Source organism: Molossus molossus, unplaced genomic scaffold (assembly GCF_014108415.1).
Source record: "Molossus molossus isolate mMolMol1 unplaced genomic scaffold, mMolMol1.p scaffold_m16_p_1, whole genome shotgun sequence".
In the NCBI taxonomy this organism is placed as follows: Eukaryota; Metazoa; Chordata; class Mammalia; order Chiroptera; family Molossidae; genus Molossus; species Molossus molossus.
Window position 1 is genome coordinate 63,483,553 of NW_023425344.1, and position 13,592 is coordinate 63,497,144.

The 13,592-nt window shown below is 45.5% G+C and overlaps 1 protein-coding gene across 1 annotated transcript; it reads right to left on the minus strand.

The window, feature by feature from the left end:
* Nucleotides 1–8,173: 8,173 nt before the first annotated feature.
* Nucleotides 8,174–13,134, minus strand: NKX6-1 (NK6 homeobox 1). Its single transcript, XM_036243291.1, has 3 exons — nucleotides 12,465–13,134; nucleotides 10,596–10,768; nucleotides 8,174–8,428 (listed from the first exon to the last, which is right to left on the minus strand). Exons 1-3 carry the CDS (start codon nucleotides 13,132–13,134, stop codon nucleotides 8,174–8,176), a joined length of 1,098 nt encoding a protein of 365 aa, XP_036099184.1.
* Between the last annotated feature and the right edge of the window lie 458 nt (nucleotides 13,135–13,592).

Here is a 13,592-nt window from a genome sequence, read left to right on the forward strand (position 1 = left end):
AACCAGAGAAAAGTTGGAAATGTATCTGTGGCCATGTTCTGTGAGGAGATAAATAATACTGGTCTGGGAAGCCAGATCCAGGTTCTTTCTCCTTCTGAAATTCCTTTGGGAGAAACAACAGTATGATATGCTTAGCCAAACTATACATCCATAGTATAGGATACAGTCGTCACCTTGGACATTGGTGTGTGTGTGTGTGTGTATATATATATATGTATATATATATATGTGTGTATATATATATGTATATATATATATATATATACATATATATATATATATTTTAAGAAACAAGTATTTTATTTTTTTTAATCCTCACCCCAAGGATATTATTTTTCATTGATTTTTAGAGAGTGGAAGAGAGGGAGGGAGGAGGAAAGGGGGAGAATGAGAGAAACATCAATGTGAGAAAGACACATCAGTTGGTTGCCTCCTGCGCGTACCCCAACCAGGGTGAGATGGAACCTGCAGCCCAAGTATGTGCCCTTGACCAGGAATCAAATCCAAGACCCTTCGGTGTGCAGGCCTACGCCCTACCCACTGCACCACACCTGTCAGGGCTCACTTTGTATTTTATAAAGTCCCTTTGCTTTTATGTTTCACAACAGTTTTGTGAGCTGGTAATTATTATTAAGATAATTTTATAGATAAGGTCATGGAAGATTATCCAAGTTAAGTTACCAACAAGAAATAGAAACCAGCTCTAGAGCTCCAGTTCTCTGACCCTGATGAAATTAGTCAGTGCTCCTTTCTTAACACGAGACCATCCTGTTAACATTTTCAAATGACTAAATAATCATGGAAGATGCCTTCCTCAAGAGTCTTTACCCTCACCACACTACTCTTTATCTAGAGAACAGAAGTAGGTCTGTTAGATACTATATTAGTTATCTGTGCTATGTAACAAATTATCTCCAAATGTAATGGCTTAAAACAACAAACATTGATTATTTCATACAGTTGCTGTGGATGAGGAAGCTGGAGAGCCTAGCTGGGGGATTCCGCCTCAGGGCCTCTCATAAGGTACAGTCAAGATGTTGGCCAGGGCTGCAGCCATGTGAAGGCTTGCAGGAGGCTGGAGGATCTGTTTCCAGAGTTGACTTACACTCCTCGCAAATTAGGACTGATTATTGGCAGAAGCCTCAATTTCTCACCGAATGGACCTCCCTGTAGGGCTGCTTGAGTGTCCTCACAACATGGCAGCTGACTTCCCCTAGAATGAGCAACTCTAGAGAGAGCACAGGAGAAAGCCGTAGTGCCTTTTATGGCACAATCACACCCATCACCTCTGCTGCACTCTGTTCACTACAAGCAAGTCACTAAAAACAGCCACATTCAAGAAGAGGGGGATTAGACTCCATCTTTTAAATGAAGGAATATGAAAAAAATTTTGGAAACATTTGAAAACCACCACAGTGGTTTAACATTAAGTTTCATATGAAAGAAAACATTCCTTGCTCCTTCTTCTCTTTCCATTTTCAGTTTTCAGAACTTTCCTTTCTGAATAATTATCTTGCACAAGACAGCAGGGCCTGAGTTAGGAGCAACCTTTCATGATGATGTTGATGATGATAAAGGCTAAGGTTTCTGTAGCTTACTATTCCAGACACTGTTCTAAGAACTTCACATATATATTATATATGTATGTATAATATATATTAATTCATTTAATTCTCCCAACAACCCTATGAAATAGGTACTTATCTTTATATTCCATATAAGAAGACTGAGGTACAGACAGGCAGAGTCATTTGCCCGAGATCACGTAATAGTCACTGATGGAGCAGATAATCTAGCTCTACAGTCTGCTCTCCACCACTGTGTGATCTCTTGATTGAGGCAAAGATAAAAGATTTCTCAAATCCACTCATTCAATTGGGAACATTTGCATTTGGGAGAAAATTAGAGCTTTACAGACCAAATAAAGAGCACAGAGAGGGAAGAAGAAAAACCCAGGGAGGAAAAAATTTTACAAAATTCTTTACAAGATCCAAGCCATTGCATCAAGCACACAGGTGGCTAGAGGAATTACTACAAACCATGGGCCCACATCAGGGCTCAGATGGGAGGCATGAAAACTGGTTGGATGTCCTTTGTTTGAAGGTGATTAGACCATCTGGTAATAACTAAGTTAATGGATTTTCAGCAACCTTGCCTTTCTGTGGTCTATACAAGCAAATTGATCCTAAACAACTTATTGATGACTGATAGTTTTTCATAATTTATTTCCTTCCAAAATAAAACTATATCATAGAGCTGTGCTGATTTTCTTCATCAATGTGATATATGTGTCTTCCTTGTGATAGCTGAATATATAGGATAATTATGTTTCAACATTTCCTTTGGCTTTGCAAAGGTAAACATGGGCAATAACATTAGAGAGGTGGTAGGCTCCTCTACAACAATAATATGCACCTGTGTAAATTGTCTGGTCAAAACTCCTCTTTACCTAAAATAAGGGAGGGATCCATCTTTGAATATATCTTCATCTGAAATAGCCATGTGTATGCAAAGTATACTAAAATAGAAACTCTGGATGAGGCTTGTATTTCAGAATTCTGGCCAGGCCCCAGAAGATATTAAATACCGCAGAGATACAATTTCACTTGTATGTCAAATCTAAAAAATAAAAAATAAACAAAACAGAAAGAAACTCATAGATAGAGAACAAATTGGTGATTGCCAGAAAAGAGGGGGGCTTGGAGAGATGGGTGAAAAGGTGAAATGGATCAAGAAGTACAGATTGCCAGCCATCTCACATCAATGTTTCTCTCTCTCTCTCTCCTCACCTTCCTCTCTCTAAAAAAATCAATAATCATACCTTTGGGTGAAGATTTTAAAAAATAGTTATGGAGATGTAAAGTTAAGCATAGGAAATATAGTCAATAATATTGTAATGATTGTTATGGGGTCAGATGGGTACTAGACTTAGGGTGATCACTTTGTAAGGTGTACAAATATCTAACCACTATGCAGTACACCTGAAACTAGTATAATATTGTATATCAACTCCACTTTAAAAATAAATAAAGAAATAACACTACAGAGACATTATGCTCTACTTCTGGACTCTTTGAGTATGGTATTCCATGGAAATGTCTGGTTGAGACATGATGCATATTGAGACATTTCGTCTTTGGAGTTCCAGATCTATTGGATCAAAGTAGAAGACGAGTGTGAACTGGGGCTCTCAGTTGAACTTGACAGTTTGTGGAACAACCCTAAGTCAATCCTGAAGGTAAAATTCAGGAAAATACCCCATCCCTTTGGTCATCCTGCTCACATCATCACTCTACTCTCCAGTCAAGCTTTACATTAATAAATGGGGGTTTATATTTTTGTGTTTTCTGCAGATCTCAGAAAGGGCTAAAGGGAGAATATATTTCTCTGTGAAGGTTGCAGTCTAAATACTACAGAACAAAATAAACACTTCTGTCAAAAAAGGAAATGTACCAAGAAATCAGCTTTTAAAAAGAGTTATACTGAGAAAGGAAAGAGTACTTTTTTCAAGTATTTGTGTATGTGGTAAGAAGGAGGAAATTTAGTACAGAAAAAGCTGTTCAAATTATCCTAAAATAGAGTTTACAGATAAAATCTACTGTTTACCACTGTTGTTATTACATGATCCTATTGTCAATGATTAACAAAGGAGTCACTGTCTCTTTAAGCTATTCAGTGCTGGGAGTTCCCAAGTGGAATTTCACGTCTGGGGTGTGTGTGTGTGTGTGTGTGTGTGTGTCCCTCCCCATAAGGACCAGCTTAAAAGACAGGATAGTGTGGACCTACTCCAGTCAGTGCTGGTGTAATAACATTCTCATGTACATGATATTAGGCTCCAGAAGGTTTCAAATACAGCTTCAGACACTGTTGCCTAGTACAGTATTCCCAAGCAGAGCTGGCCTCTCGCCCAAACTGCCTGCAGGCAGAGCAGAGAGGAAAGGCACAGCTTTCCAGAGGAGAATAAGTAATTTTCAGTTGCTCCTCTTCCCACAGTCTCCCAAAAAGAGAAAGTGGATTAAAGTGTTCACAAGTTTGGAAAGCAGCTCAATAAACCACAGCTCTGGGAAAGAAGTTACAAGATCCTCTGAATCTGAACCAAAGAAAAGGTAAAGATCACCAATTAGGGGAACTGAGCTTGGACTGTGGAGTCTGGGAAGATGACTGAGTAGGAGGCTGTGAATCGTGGACGCTGTGGGGCAGCCTTTCCTTCCACTGACTTCCCCTGTTAGGAAACACACACACAGTAAATCAAAAATAAAAATAAGGGTTTTAGAAAAAGCAGTTTTACCCTTCCCTTCACTACACACACACACACACACACACACACACACACACACACAAATCTTGTTTTTCACCTTTTGTTTTCCATGTTGACATTTTGCTGTCTGTAAGCATTTTTAGAAGTAGTGTTTGAGTAGGGGCTGGGGGAATGGGTAAAAGTGGTCAAAAGGCACAAAATGTCTGTGAATGTAATATATAGGATTGTCACTATAGTTAACAATACTGTAGTATATATTTGAAAGTTGCTAAGAGAGAGCTTTGAAGTTCTCATCACAAGGAAAAAATTATAACTGTGAGATGAAAGATGTTAACTAAACTTGTGTTACAATACATACACGTATTCAGTCCTTATGTTGTACACTTAAACTTATACAATGTTATGTCAATTATATTTGAAAATTGGAAAAAATTAAAAATGAAAGCAGTGGTCCACCAGGTCATTTGCTGTTACTTTTTTGTTTTAAAATCATGACTCCTTCACCTGTAAAGACTGGCTGGCAGCCTTAATCAGATGCTTATGGCTGGTTAAGGCCATGAAATTTTTGAGCCCAGATGAAGAATAACTGTTACTCTCCCTTAGGCTTGAGCTACAGTGTTTCCTCCGCTTCCCCACCGTGCTAACACTTGTGGAAAAACATCCTTGTTACATACACACAGAACTAAACCAAACCGACCAGGATAAAGGGACACCTGAGAAAGGTAGCCCCCACCCACTTCTCCCTCACTCCCAGTTTTATAGGGCCAGCTGCAACTGGTGGCCAGCTGGAATCCTGGGTGGGAGTAAATTAACTGGAAACCTCAAGTCACTGCTGCAGTCAGCTGAGAAAAAGGAGCAAATGCCAGTGCAGCATGGTCCCAGAGCCCACCTCTGGCTGTTACCCACACTCAGAGCACCGCAGTGCTGGGCTGGCCACCAAGCAGACCCTGTCTGCCCTCTGCATATTTGCCTGCAGGGTGGAGGCCAGGCCACCAGCTTTTACACTCCTAAAATACTTATCTCAATATAAAGGTGAACAGCTCAGAGGGAATGCTTCCTAAAATAATTAAGAAGAGGTGTCTTTGCATGTTTCTAACTTGGAATAAATACTCTAACCCTATTTCCTTGAGAAAAAGCTTTCATCTCAGTTCCAAGTTTTCAATGACTGATACTACTATTTCACTGCTGCTGCTACTACTGCTACTAATAGTTATTATTATTCTAGGAGTAGCATTTCTAATTACATCCTGAATTTTTGCTTTCTTTTCTTAAGAAGAAGAAATACATTAAAAGTTGCTTGGCTTTTCAAGTCAAAAAAGAGGTGGGTGAAGGTTTAAAAAATAAAATAGAAAAGAGGCTTTCATTTTTTTGCAAATTGACAAAAAATAAAGTGAAATTTTAGGCTGATAGACTTGCCCTTTCCTACGTTCTTTCATGGAAAGAGTAAGAGAGAGGAGGAGAAAGGGAAAGCAAGGAGGGAGGAAGGGAAGAAGAAGGAAGGAAGGAAGGGAGGGAGGGAGGGAGGGAGGGAGGGAGGGAGGGAGGGAGGGAGGGAGGGAGGGAAGAAAAGAGGAAGTAAGTAAGTTCTTATTGTTTACAGCTAGGGTTTAAGTTACATCATCCTAGCTCGGCATAGCCTCTTTTGAAATAGCTTCCTCTCTATAGGCCACAGACTTTAGTCTTACTAAGAACACAGAAATTCAGAAGTTTGATATTTATTGGGAACTTCACAGGCAAACTAGAGAAAAGATTTGGGGCAGATTTGCATCCTTTCATGCCATCAGGAATATATTCTACAATAATTTCCTTCGGACAATTTCATTCCCAGTTTTCACAATGTTTTTATTTTCAAAGGAACAAAACAGATCCACACTTTCTTTACCTAACACTAGCCTGAAGAATCTACTGAATTCTATTGATTTTTCTGTCTTTGAACACAAGCTCATTAAACTGAAACACTAAGGAGATAACTATATTTCACTGAGCTTATAACGGAGGGTCTGAAAACAAAAAGATCCCAAGACAGTAATACAGTGATACCGCTCTCTCCCTGGGACACCACCCCCCTTTATTTCTAATTCATCTGCAGAAGAAGCTTTCTTTAAATTCACCCTTCTGTATTATAATGGTTAGCAAAATCAGAGTCCCTGTCTTTCGCCAGTTTCTGCATTCTTATCAGCTACAGTAGAGGGAAAATGTTAGTTTCCAACAGCAGTGCTGCTGGGCGGTCAAGCTGTGCTGCCTCCTCGAAGCTAAGAGCCAGCACAGCACGGAGGAGCTATCTTGGATATATGGAAATGAGGTCTTCCCAAAACTCCCCAGGGACTTTCTTGCTAAAGAAAAAGCCGGCAGGAAAAAATTAGACAACATAGACATCAGAAGCAGCCTGCTAGACAAGTCATTCCAAGAAGTCCAATGAGTGGGTCAGCATTTCTTCTATCTTCCCAGTCCAGAAGATTGAGAGATATGATGCCACTCTTCCAAATAATGATAATAATAATAAATAATAATAAGTAGTGGTGGTGGTGGTGGTGATGATGATGTAGCAACTATTTTACCCAAGAAACCAATATAAAAATCTTTGTGGTCTTGACTTTTATTTGAGATCTCTGATGAGATCAGATTATCTGTACCCTTTTATTCAAGGCAACAGACATCTTCAAACTGTTTTTGTTTTGTTTTTTTTAATTTGATTTATCCTTTGAAACAGAAAGTGCATTACATTTAACTGGTTTTGCAAAGGGGGGTCTTTTCTCTTTACAAACCGAATTCCTTATATAAATTAATAAATGTTAAAGATGCTAATATATCACCGTTATTAGCTTAAAAAAGAAAACAATTTACATAGTCTGTAGTATTCTTATCATACAAAACACTTCAAATTCAATTACAGCAACTAAATGGATTTTTATGTTTCTGACCCAGAGCAGTTGTAACAATTCCCACCATCTATTTTAACACGCATTTTTATCAGAAAGGAGTTAAATTAAATACAAGCTATGTAGCCCCTCCCTCCCCAATACTTCCTTTAAATCACTAATAAATAGCAACAAACGACTGTGCAATTTCAGAGAGGAAAGGAGAGGCAGGTCTGGGGCCTTCCCTGGTTTCACCACTTCGACTTCAAGTCCTGGAGGCTGGAGGCTGGAAGTGGGCGCGGAGCCAGGGGTGGTCGGGGAAAAGCAAGAAGGGATGAGGGGGAAAGTGAGATCCTACAAACCCAAACCCCGCAGCGAGGCTCGAGGAGCGGGAGGCTGAGGACATTCTTTTCTCTGCTTCTTCAATTAAGTTCAAAATAAAAGGGGAACGTGTGGTTTGAGTATCTCTTAAAAGGGGGAGGGTAGAAGGAAGGGGGAGGTCCACCTCTTTATACCAAATTCAAAAAACCATTTTACATTTTAAATATTCACAATAAAGTAACTTCTAGTCAGTGTGACTCACGATTTATTTACAAAGGGCCTTCAACAGGTTACTTTAGTCCGCACAGCAGTTTGTGGGGGGAGACGGGTCCCTCTTCCCATCAGTGGCGGCCACCCGCCCGCTTAGCTCCGAGGTGCCCCGCGCAGTGGTGTCGGTCCTTTGAACACCGGTCCCTGAGCCCAGAGCCCTGAGCCCCTGCGGCGCGCGGGGCCGCGGCCGCTCCCTCCGGGGGCACTGGGCCAGGGTACCGAGGGGGCTGGGTGGGGGACCCACTTTGAGTTTCAGTCGCGCTCTTTACGCAGTGCATTTTGTGGTCTTTTCTGCCGTCTTACCAACCCCCAAGTCTCTCTCCCCCACCTCCCTCAACTTTTAGGTTAAAAAAATAGATATGTACATCTCAGAAAATAGCAAAGGGCCCCCGCAGGCGGGGCGGGAAGGCAGGGCGCGAGCGGCCCCGCGGCCCCGGGGGCGGAGGCGGTGGCCCGGCGGCGGCGCTCAGGACGAGCCCTCGGTCTCCGACGCGTGCAGCAGGAGGCCGCCGCCGCTGCCGGACTTGTGCTTCTTCAGCAGCTGCGTGATTTTCTCGTCGTCCGAGTTGGGGTCCAAGGGCTTGTTGTAGTCGTCGTCCTCCTCCTCGTTCTCCGAGGCCCCCTTGAGCCGCTCGGTCTCCGAGTCCTGCTTCTTCTTGGCCGTGGCCATCTCCGCCGCGTGCTTCTTCCTCCACTTGGTCCGGCGGTTCTGGAACCAGACCTGCGGGCCGATCCAGGGAAGGAGAGGGGAAACAAAGGTGGCAGGGGTTTAACGAGAGCAGATTCCGGCAGTGCAACTTCTCCCACATCCCGCTGTCGCTCCTGCGGGCCCCTGAAGTCCTGCCACCCTCCCTCAGAGACGTCCCTTGTCTGGGCTGTCCCAGTCAGTCTCCATCGCCCTACGTTCCTCGGAGTAACAGGCACCAACAAACTGCCGTTGCCATAGCGATAGAAACACAGGGGTATTGAGATTGTGCTCGATTTCTCAAGATAAAAAACTAGGAAAGTAGGAAAGTGCACTCACTTTCTAAAAGTGAGTCCCTAAAAGTGAGTGCACTTTCCTACTTTCTAGTTCAAAGTGGAAAACCTTTCCCTTTTAAAGCTGCTCCATAATGACTGTGATTTTACTCGTTATTTACTTTATTAGATTAAGGTATTCCAAACAACCTAAAAGCACTTGCTTTTTGGTGTGATTTGTGGGAGAAGGCACAGCATTTATCCCCCCCCCCCCCCCATTACCTCCGTTCTCCTTTTCACTTTTGGATATATGTCTGCTTCATTTGTCACAGGTCTGAATACACACAAACATGGTAGTTTAAAGCCCCTCCCTATTTACATGTGCAATAATGTAAAGGGTTTTTTTTTAATCTGCTAAAACAAACCTCAAATCATTAATAATAACCAACATAAATGCATGAAAATATTTAAGCGCTCAGTCAAAATCATCACAGGGGTGTGTTTGTCTGTCTGGTTTAATGTTTTTCATAAAACCAAAGTCAAGGCTAGAGTTTACATCAGTTATTTTTTTAAAGTGAAATTTTGCAAGTCACATTATTTTCCACTCTAAGCCTGCCTAGTTTTTCAAATGTTATTTTAATATGTTTCCTCCTCAACACATACATTTTATATAAAAACATTTTAAGCCTATTCACCATGTATGTCACCTTGTTTGATAGACATATTTTAACTTAAAGCATCAACAATAAGCAACCAATTTCCCAAACATATTGAATTATCCTCTCTTCATGCTTCTCAGTTATTTTCTCATCTGTTATGTATTTTATCTAGAGAATCAGAATTGTTAGAAAGGTGAGTCTGATTTTCTGTATACAAGTATAATAATTCACTTCTAGCCATGCAGACATATTTACGGTGACAAATGAAGACCTCCAGACTTCTGTGGCAGGCTCTGTACCAACCACTGCAAAAATAATTTTAACTGTGATGGTATTCTAATGGTCACACAGAAAAATCACTTGTGAAATTCATTTTATAATGCTTGTCCAAGAGGAAATACACTCTAACCAGCAGACGTGGCTAACAGTTATTCCTACTTAAACAGTAACAATATGACTAATGAAAACAGACTTATACATATACACATATCCCCCAAACCCAAATATAATAAATAAAAAAGAGGAACAAAAGAGAATGCCAGAAATATATTAAACCATTAGATTTCATTTATCTAGCTGGCTCAAGCCCTTTATTTTTCAAAGAAAGATTTCTGAAATTTGAATCCGCGGAAATATGCTGCAAACTCAATTATAAGCTAAGTGACATTTTAATTATAAATTGTTGTCGTAAACAATAAAATATCTTACATCTGTTGATAGACTTATTTAAAACAATTCAATTTCATAATAAAGTAATAATCTTGTCAATTCATTTGGAAAATTGCTATGCCAAAGTGATTGCCTCCCACTAAACTAAAAGCAGATTCACCCATGCTAAGTGGTTAGATCCTGTGGATTTATTTCTTTTAACCTGCAATATACAGTAGCACTCTAATGCTGATCTACATTAGGAAATTATATAACTGGTGAAGCCTTAATTAACAAACAAAAGCTTGACTATCTTTACAAAGTAGAATAAATAGAAGCTATCTAACTGGCCTGATCTATTCTCAGGGCTGATATTTCGGTAATGCTTTTATTCTCCAATAATGAAGAGTTCTCCAGCACATGCTGCTATCTAGATTAACCTAATTTCAAAGGCAGGGTGGGGGTGGGGGCTTTATTCCTTTTGTTCATCAACAGTTTGCCGGCCCGGGAGAGCCTTTAACCCCCACTCCCACCGCCTCGCTGATCACAACTTCTCCCCAGATGGGGGGAGGGGTGTGCGTCGTGGGAGGGGAACCTATCCCTTGAGTTGCAAGGTCCACTCACCTTGACCTGACTCTCCGTCATCCCCAAAGAATAGGCCAAGCGAGCCCTCTCAGGCCCCGCCAAGTATTTCGTTTGCTCGAAAGTCTTCTCCAGGGCGAAGATCTGCTGGCCCGAGAACGTAGGTCTCGTGTGTTTTCTCTTCCCGTCTTTGTCCAACAAAATGGATCCTTGATCTGCGAGGACAGATAAACAAGGGCAGGGAAAAAACAATCGGTTACACGCTGCTCCGTGGGAAAAAATGAATTCGCAAAACAATGTGTCGGTGGGAAAGAAAAGCTTATTCTGCGGCGGCCCTAGAAGCGTCCTGGCACTTCCAGTTCCACCTCACCTCTCTGCCTTTGGATCCCACGTGTGTGTGCGTGCGTGTGTGTGTGTGTGTAAGCCGGGTGTGTTGGAGGGCAGCTGTAAATAACCTTCTGCCCAATACCTGCGCCAAACAGCCAGGGAGCACTTGGCTAAAGTTTGCCGAAACTCAGTCGTCAGGCCCCAATAAACTGACAAGTGCGGGAAAAAGGCCGCTTTCGCCTCTTGGTCGGGTCGGTGCACCGCTTGGCCCCGGACCCTTTGCAAGAGGATGACTAGTTTTTTTCCTGGAATGCTTTTCTAACCTGTGTCCGCGCAACAAAGGGAGCCTGTGTTTTGCACACAAGACAGCGAAATCGCCCCCAAGTCTAACGCTGCGGCCAAGGGGCAGGGGGCGCTGCCTTTGTTGGCAGTCCCTACTTCGCCATCTAAATGAATACAATAGCGTCTCCCACACCCTCACCCGCCAGGGCCGCCCTCAGTCCCAAGCTTCCCAAGGGAGCCTCCACGAGCTCCCGAAACTTTCCTGAGCTTCTGCCGCTAGGCCACACGAAAGCGGTTCGGAGACTTAGAGGAAACTTCGAGGACTCGGTCAAAACCAAAGAAATGAGCTAGAAAAGGACACGGGCTGGGCCCCAGAATGCCACCTGAGAGCCTGGGAAACTCCAGGGCGCGGTTGCTAACTACCCACATTAGAGTGATCCCGGGACAACTCAGTTGATTTCAAGCAAGGTCCCTGTGAGATGTTCCCGGGTCCTTGTCCGGTCACCTTTTTCTTCCTGCGATTCCTTCTCGTGTTAAGATGATGAGGGACACGATGCCCCTCACTATGCCCTGGCCCAAGGCGTCCCGGCCCCCCGGGGCCAAGGCAGGTGGGAAATAGAGGAACAAGGGGTGGGGAGCGGCCCAAAGTGACTGGGCTCTTGCCCCTCTCCGCGGGCCTCGGCCTGTCTTCAGTGGGTTGACCCCGGCCAAATGTACTGGGGTGGGGGGCGGGTAAGGGGTGCGAGGACGAAAAGTGCAGTGGGGACACCTTGGGTGAGACGTACACTCGCTCCGCTTGGGGCTATGGAGGACTCGCCACTGCTGTTCCTACCCGTTCTCAGAGAGGAGACCAGTTAGACTGGCAAAAGTGGAATGGGAGCCTGGCCCGCTGGCAGGAGCCGGGAAAATAGGGGCGCAGGCGGGGCTCAGTGGCCTCTCCTGTCCTCTCCGCCTCTTTAACCCAGGCTCGGCCTGCGGTTCTGGCCAGGCTGTTCCCGGAGCAGCAGGGTCCTCGGATGATTCATACACGCCGCACCGTGTTGTGTTCCACGCGGACGCATATACAACCGCTCGGTGAGGCGTGCCTAAGACTGGGGGAGAGGCGGGCGCCTGGACACAAGCACAGGGCTCAGGAAGGAGAGAAAGCCTTGCTGAATGCCCTGGCCCAGCCTAATTCGTGTGATTCCGGCGCTGCCAAACTACTTGGGAGGCAAGAGAGTGGACCGACCCACAAGCACAACAGGGGCCCTGACCCGAGAGCCTGCAGAACGCGCACAACTGGGCGCGGGCGATCGTACTCACGAGGGGTGCAGGCCAGGCGCGCGTCCCTCCAGGGTGGGCTCTGCATCACTCCTGGCCAGAAGATGGGCGTCCGGCCGGGTAGCTCGGCTAGCGGCTTGGGGTACCGACCCACGGCGGCCACGGCTGCGGCACTGGGGCTGAAGTAGAGCCCAGGAGGCGGTGGCGGCGGGCTCAGGCTGCTGAAGCGGGGCAGGCCGGCCAGCAGCCCCGCTGGGGATGAGGCTGCGGCGGCTGCGGCCGCGGCCGCGGCGGCAGCGGCCGAAGCGGAAGAAGCAGAGGTGGACGAGGAAGAGGAGGTGGAGGAACCGGAGGGCGAGGCGGAGGGCAAGGCGGTCCCTGAGGCCACGGGCATGGAAGGCCGGCTCAGGATGTCGTTGATGCCGTGTGGGGTGGCGGCCGAGAGCTGCTGAGGGGGACTGCCCAGGGACGAGAGCCCCCCCGCGGCCGGGGGCTTCAGGCCGCCTGGGTTGTGGGCACCCAAAGGCGGGGAGGGCGACGATGAGGAGGACGAGGAGGACGAGGAGGAGGGGGGACCAGCTGGTAGCGGGGGGTATGCGGTGGGGTAGAGCGGGGTCTTCATTTCGGCCATGCTGTGGAGGGCGGCCAGGGGCGGGCTGCTGAGCAGGAACGCGCTCTGCCGGGTGCCCTCCATCGCCCCCACCGCTAACATCCCACGGCCAGGCCGGAGCCCGCAGCCACGCAGCCACGCAGCAAGGGCGCCGGCCGGTGCCCCAGGCGGGGCTCAGGGGAGCGAGAAGCGCGAAGGGCGCGAGCAAGGAGTCGCTCCGCGCACCCGGAGGCGACCTGCCAACTGGGCCGTGGAAGCCGCTGCCGAGAGTTGCTCTCGGAGCTGCGCAACAGAAATGTACAAACACACACGCCACTCGAGAGGCGGTGGCTCTCCGAAATCAGCGGGCGTCCGGGTGGGTTTGGCTATCCTTTCTCTCCTAGTCTCCTGGATTCAATCTTGGTCTCTTCTCTCTTCCTCACTTTCCTCGCCGCTCAAAGTGCGCTACTTCTCATCTTCTCCCCCCGGGAAATAAGCAAAACAAACCCCAGACTGGCCCCAGAGAGTTCGTAACAAAGTTAAGAGTCACCAAATCTCCACTTTGATGTTGGAGGATGGGG

Bases quoted from the DNA above. Each gene is read 5' to 3' on its own strand.
- NKX6-1 (XM_036243291.1), bottom strand. From the start codon at position 13,134: ATGTTAGCGGTGGGGGCGATGGAGGGCACCCGGCAGAGCGCGTTCCTG. The intron at 10,769-12,464 runs GTGAGTACGATC...CTGTCCTCGCAG, and splicing joins GCGCCTGGCCTGCACCCCTC to ATCAAGGATCCATTTTGTTG. The intron at 8,429-10,595 runs GTGAGTGGACCT...ATCGGCCCGCAG, and splicing joins TGACGGAGAGTCAGGTCAAG to GTCTGGTTCCAGAACCGCCG.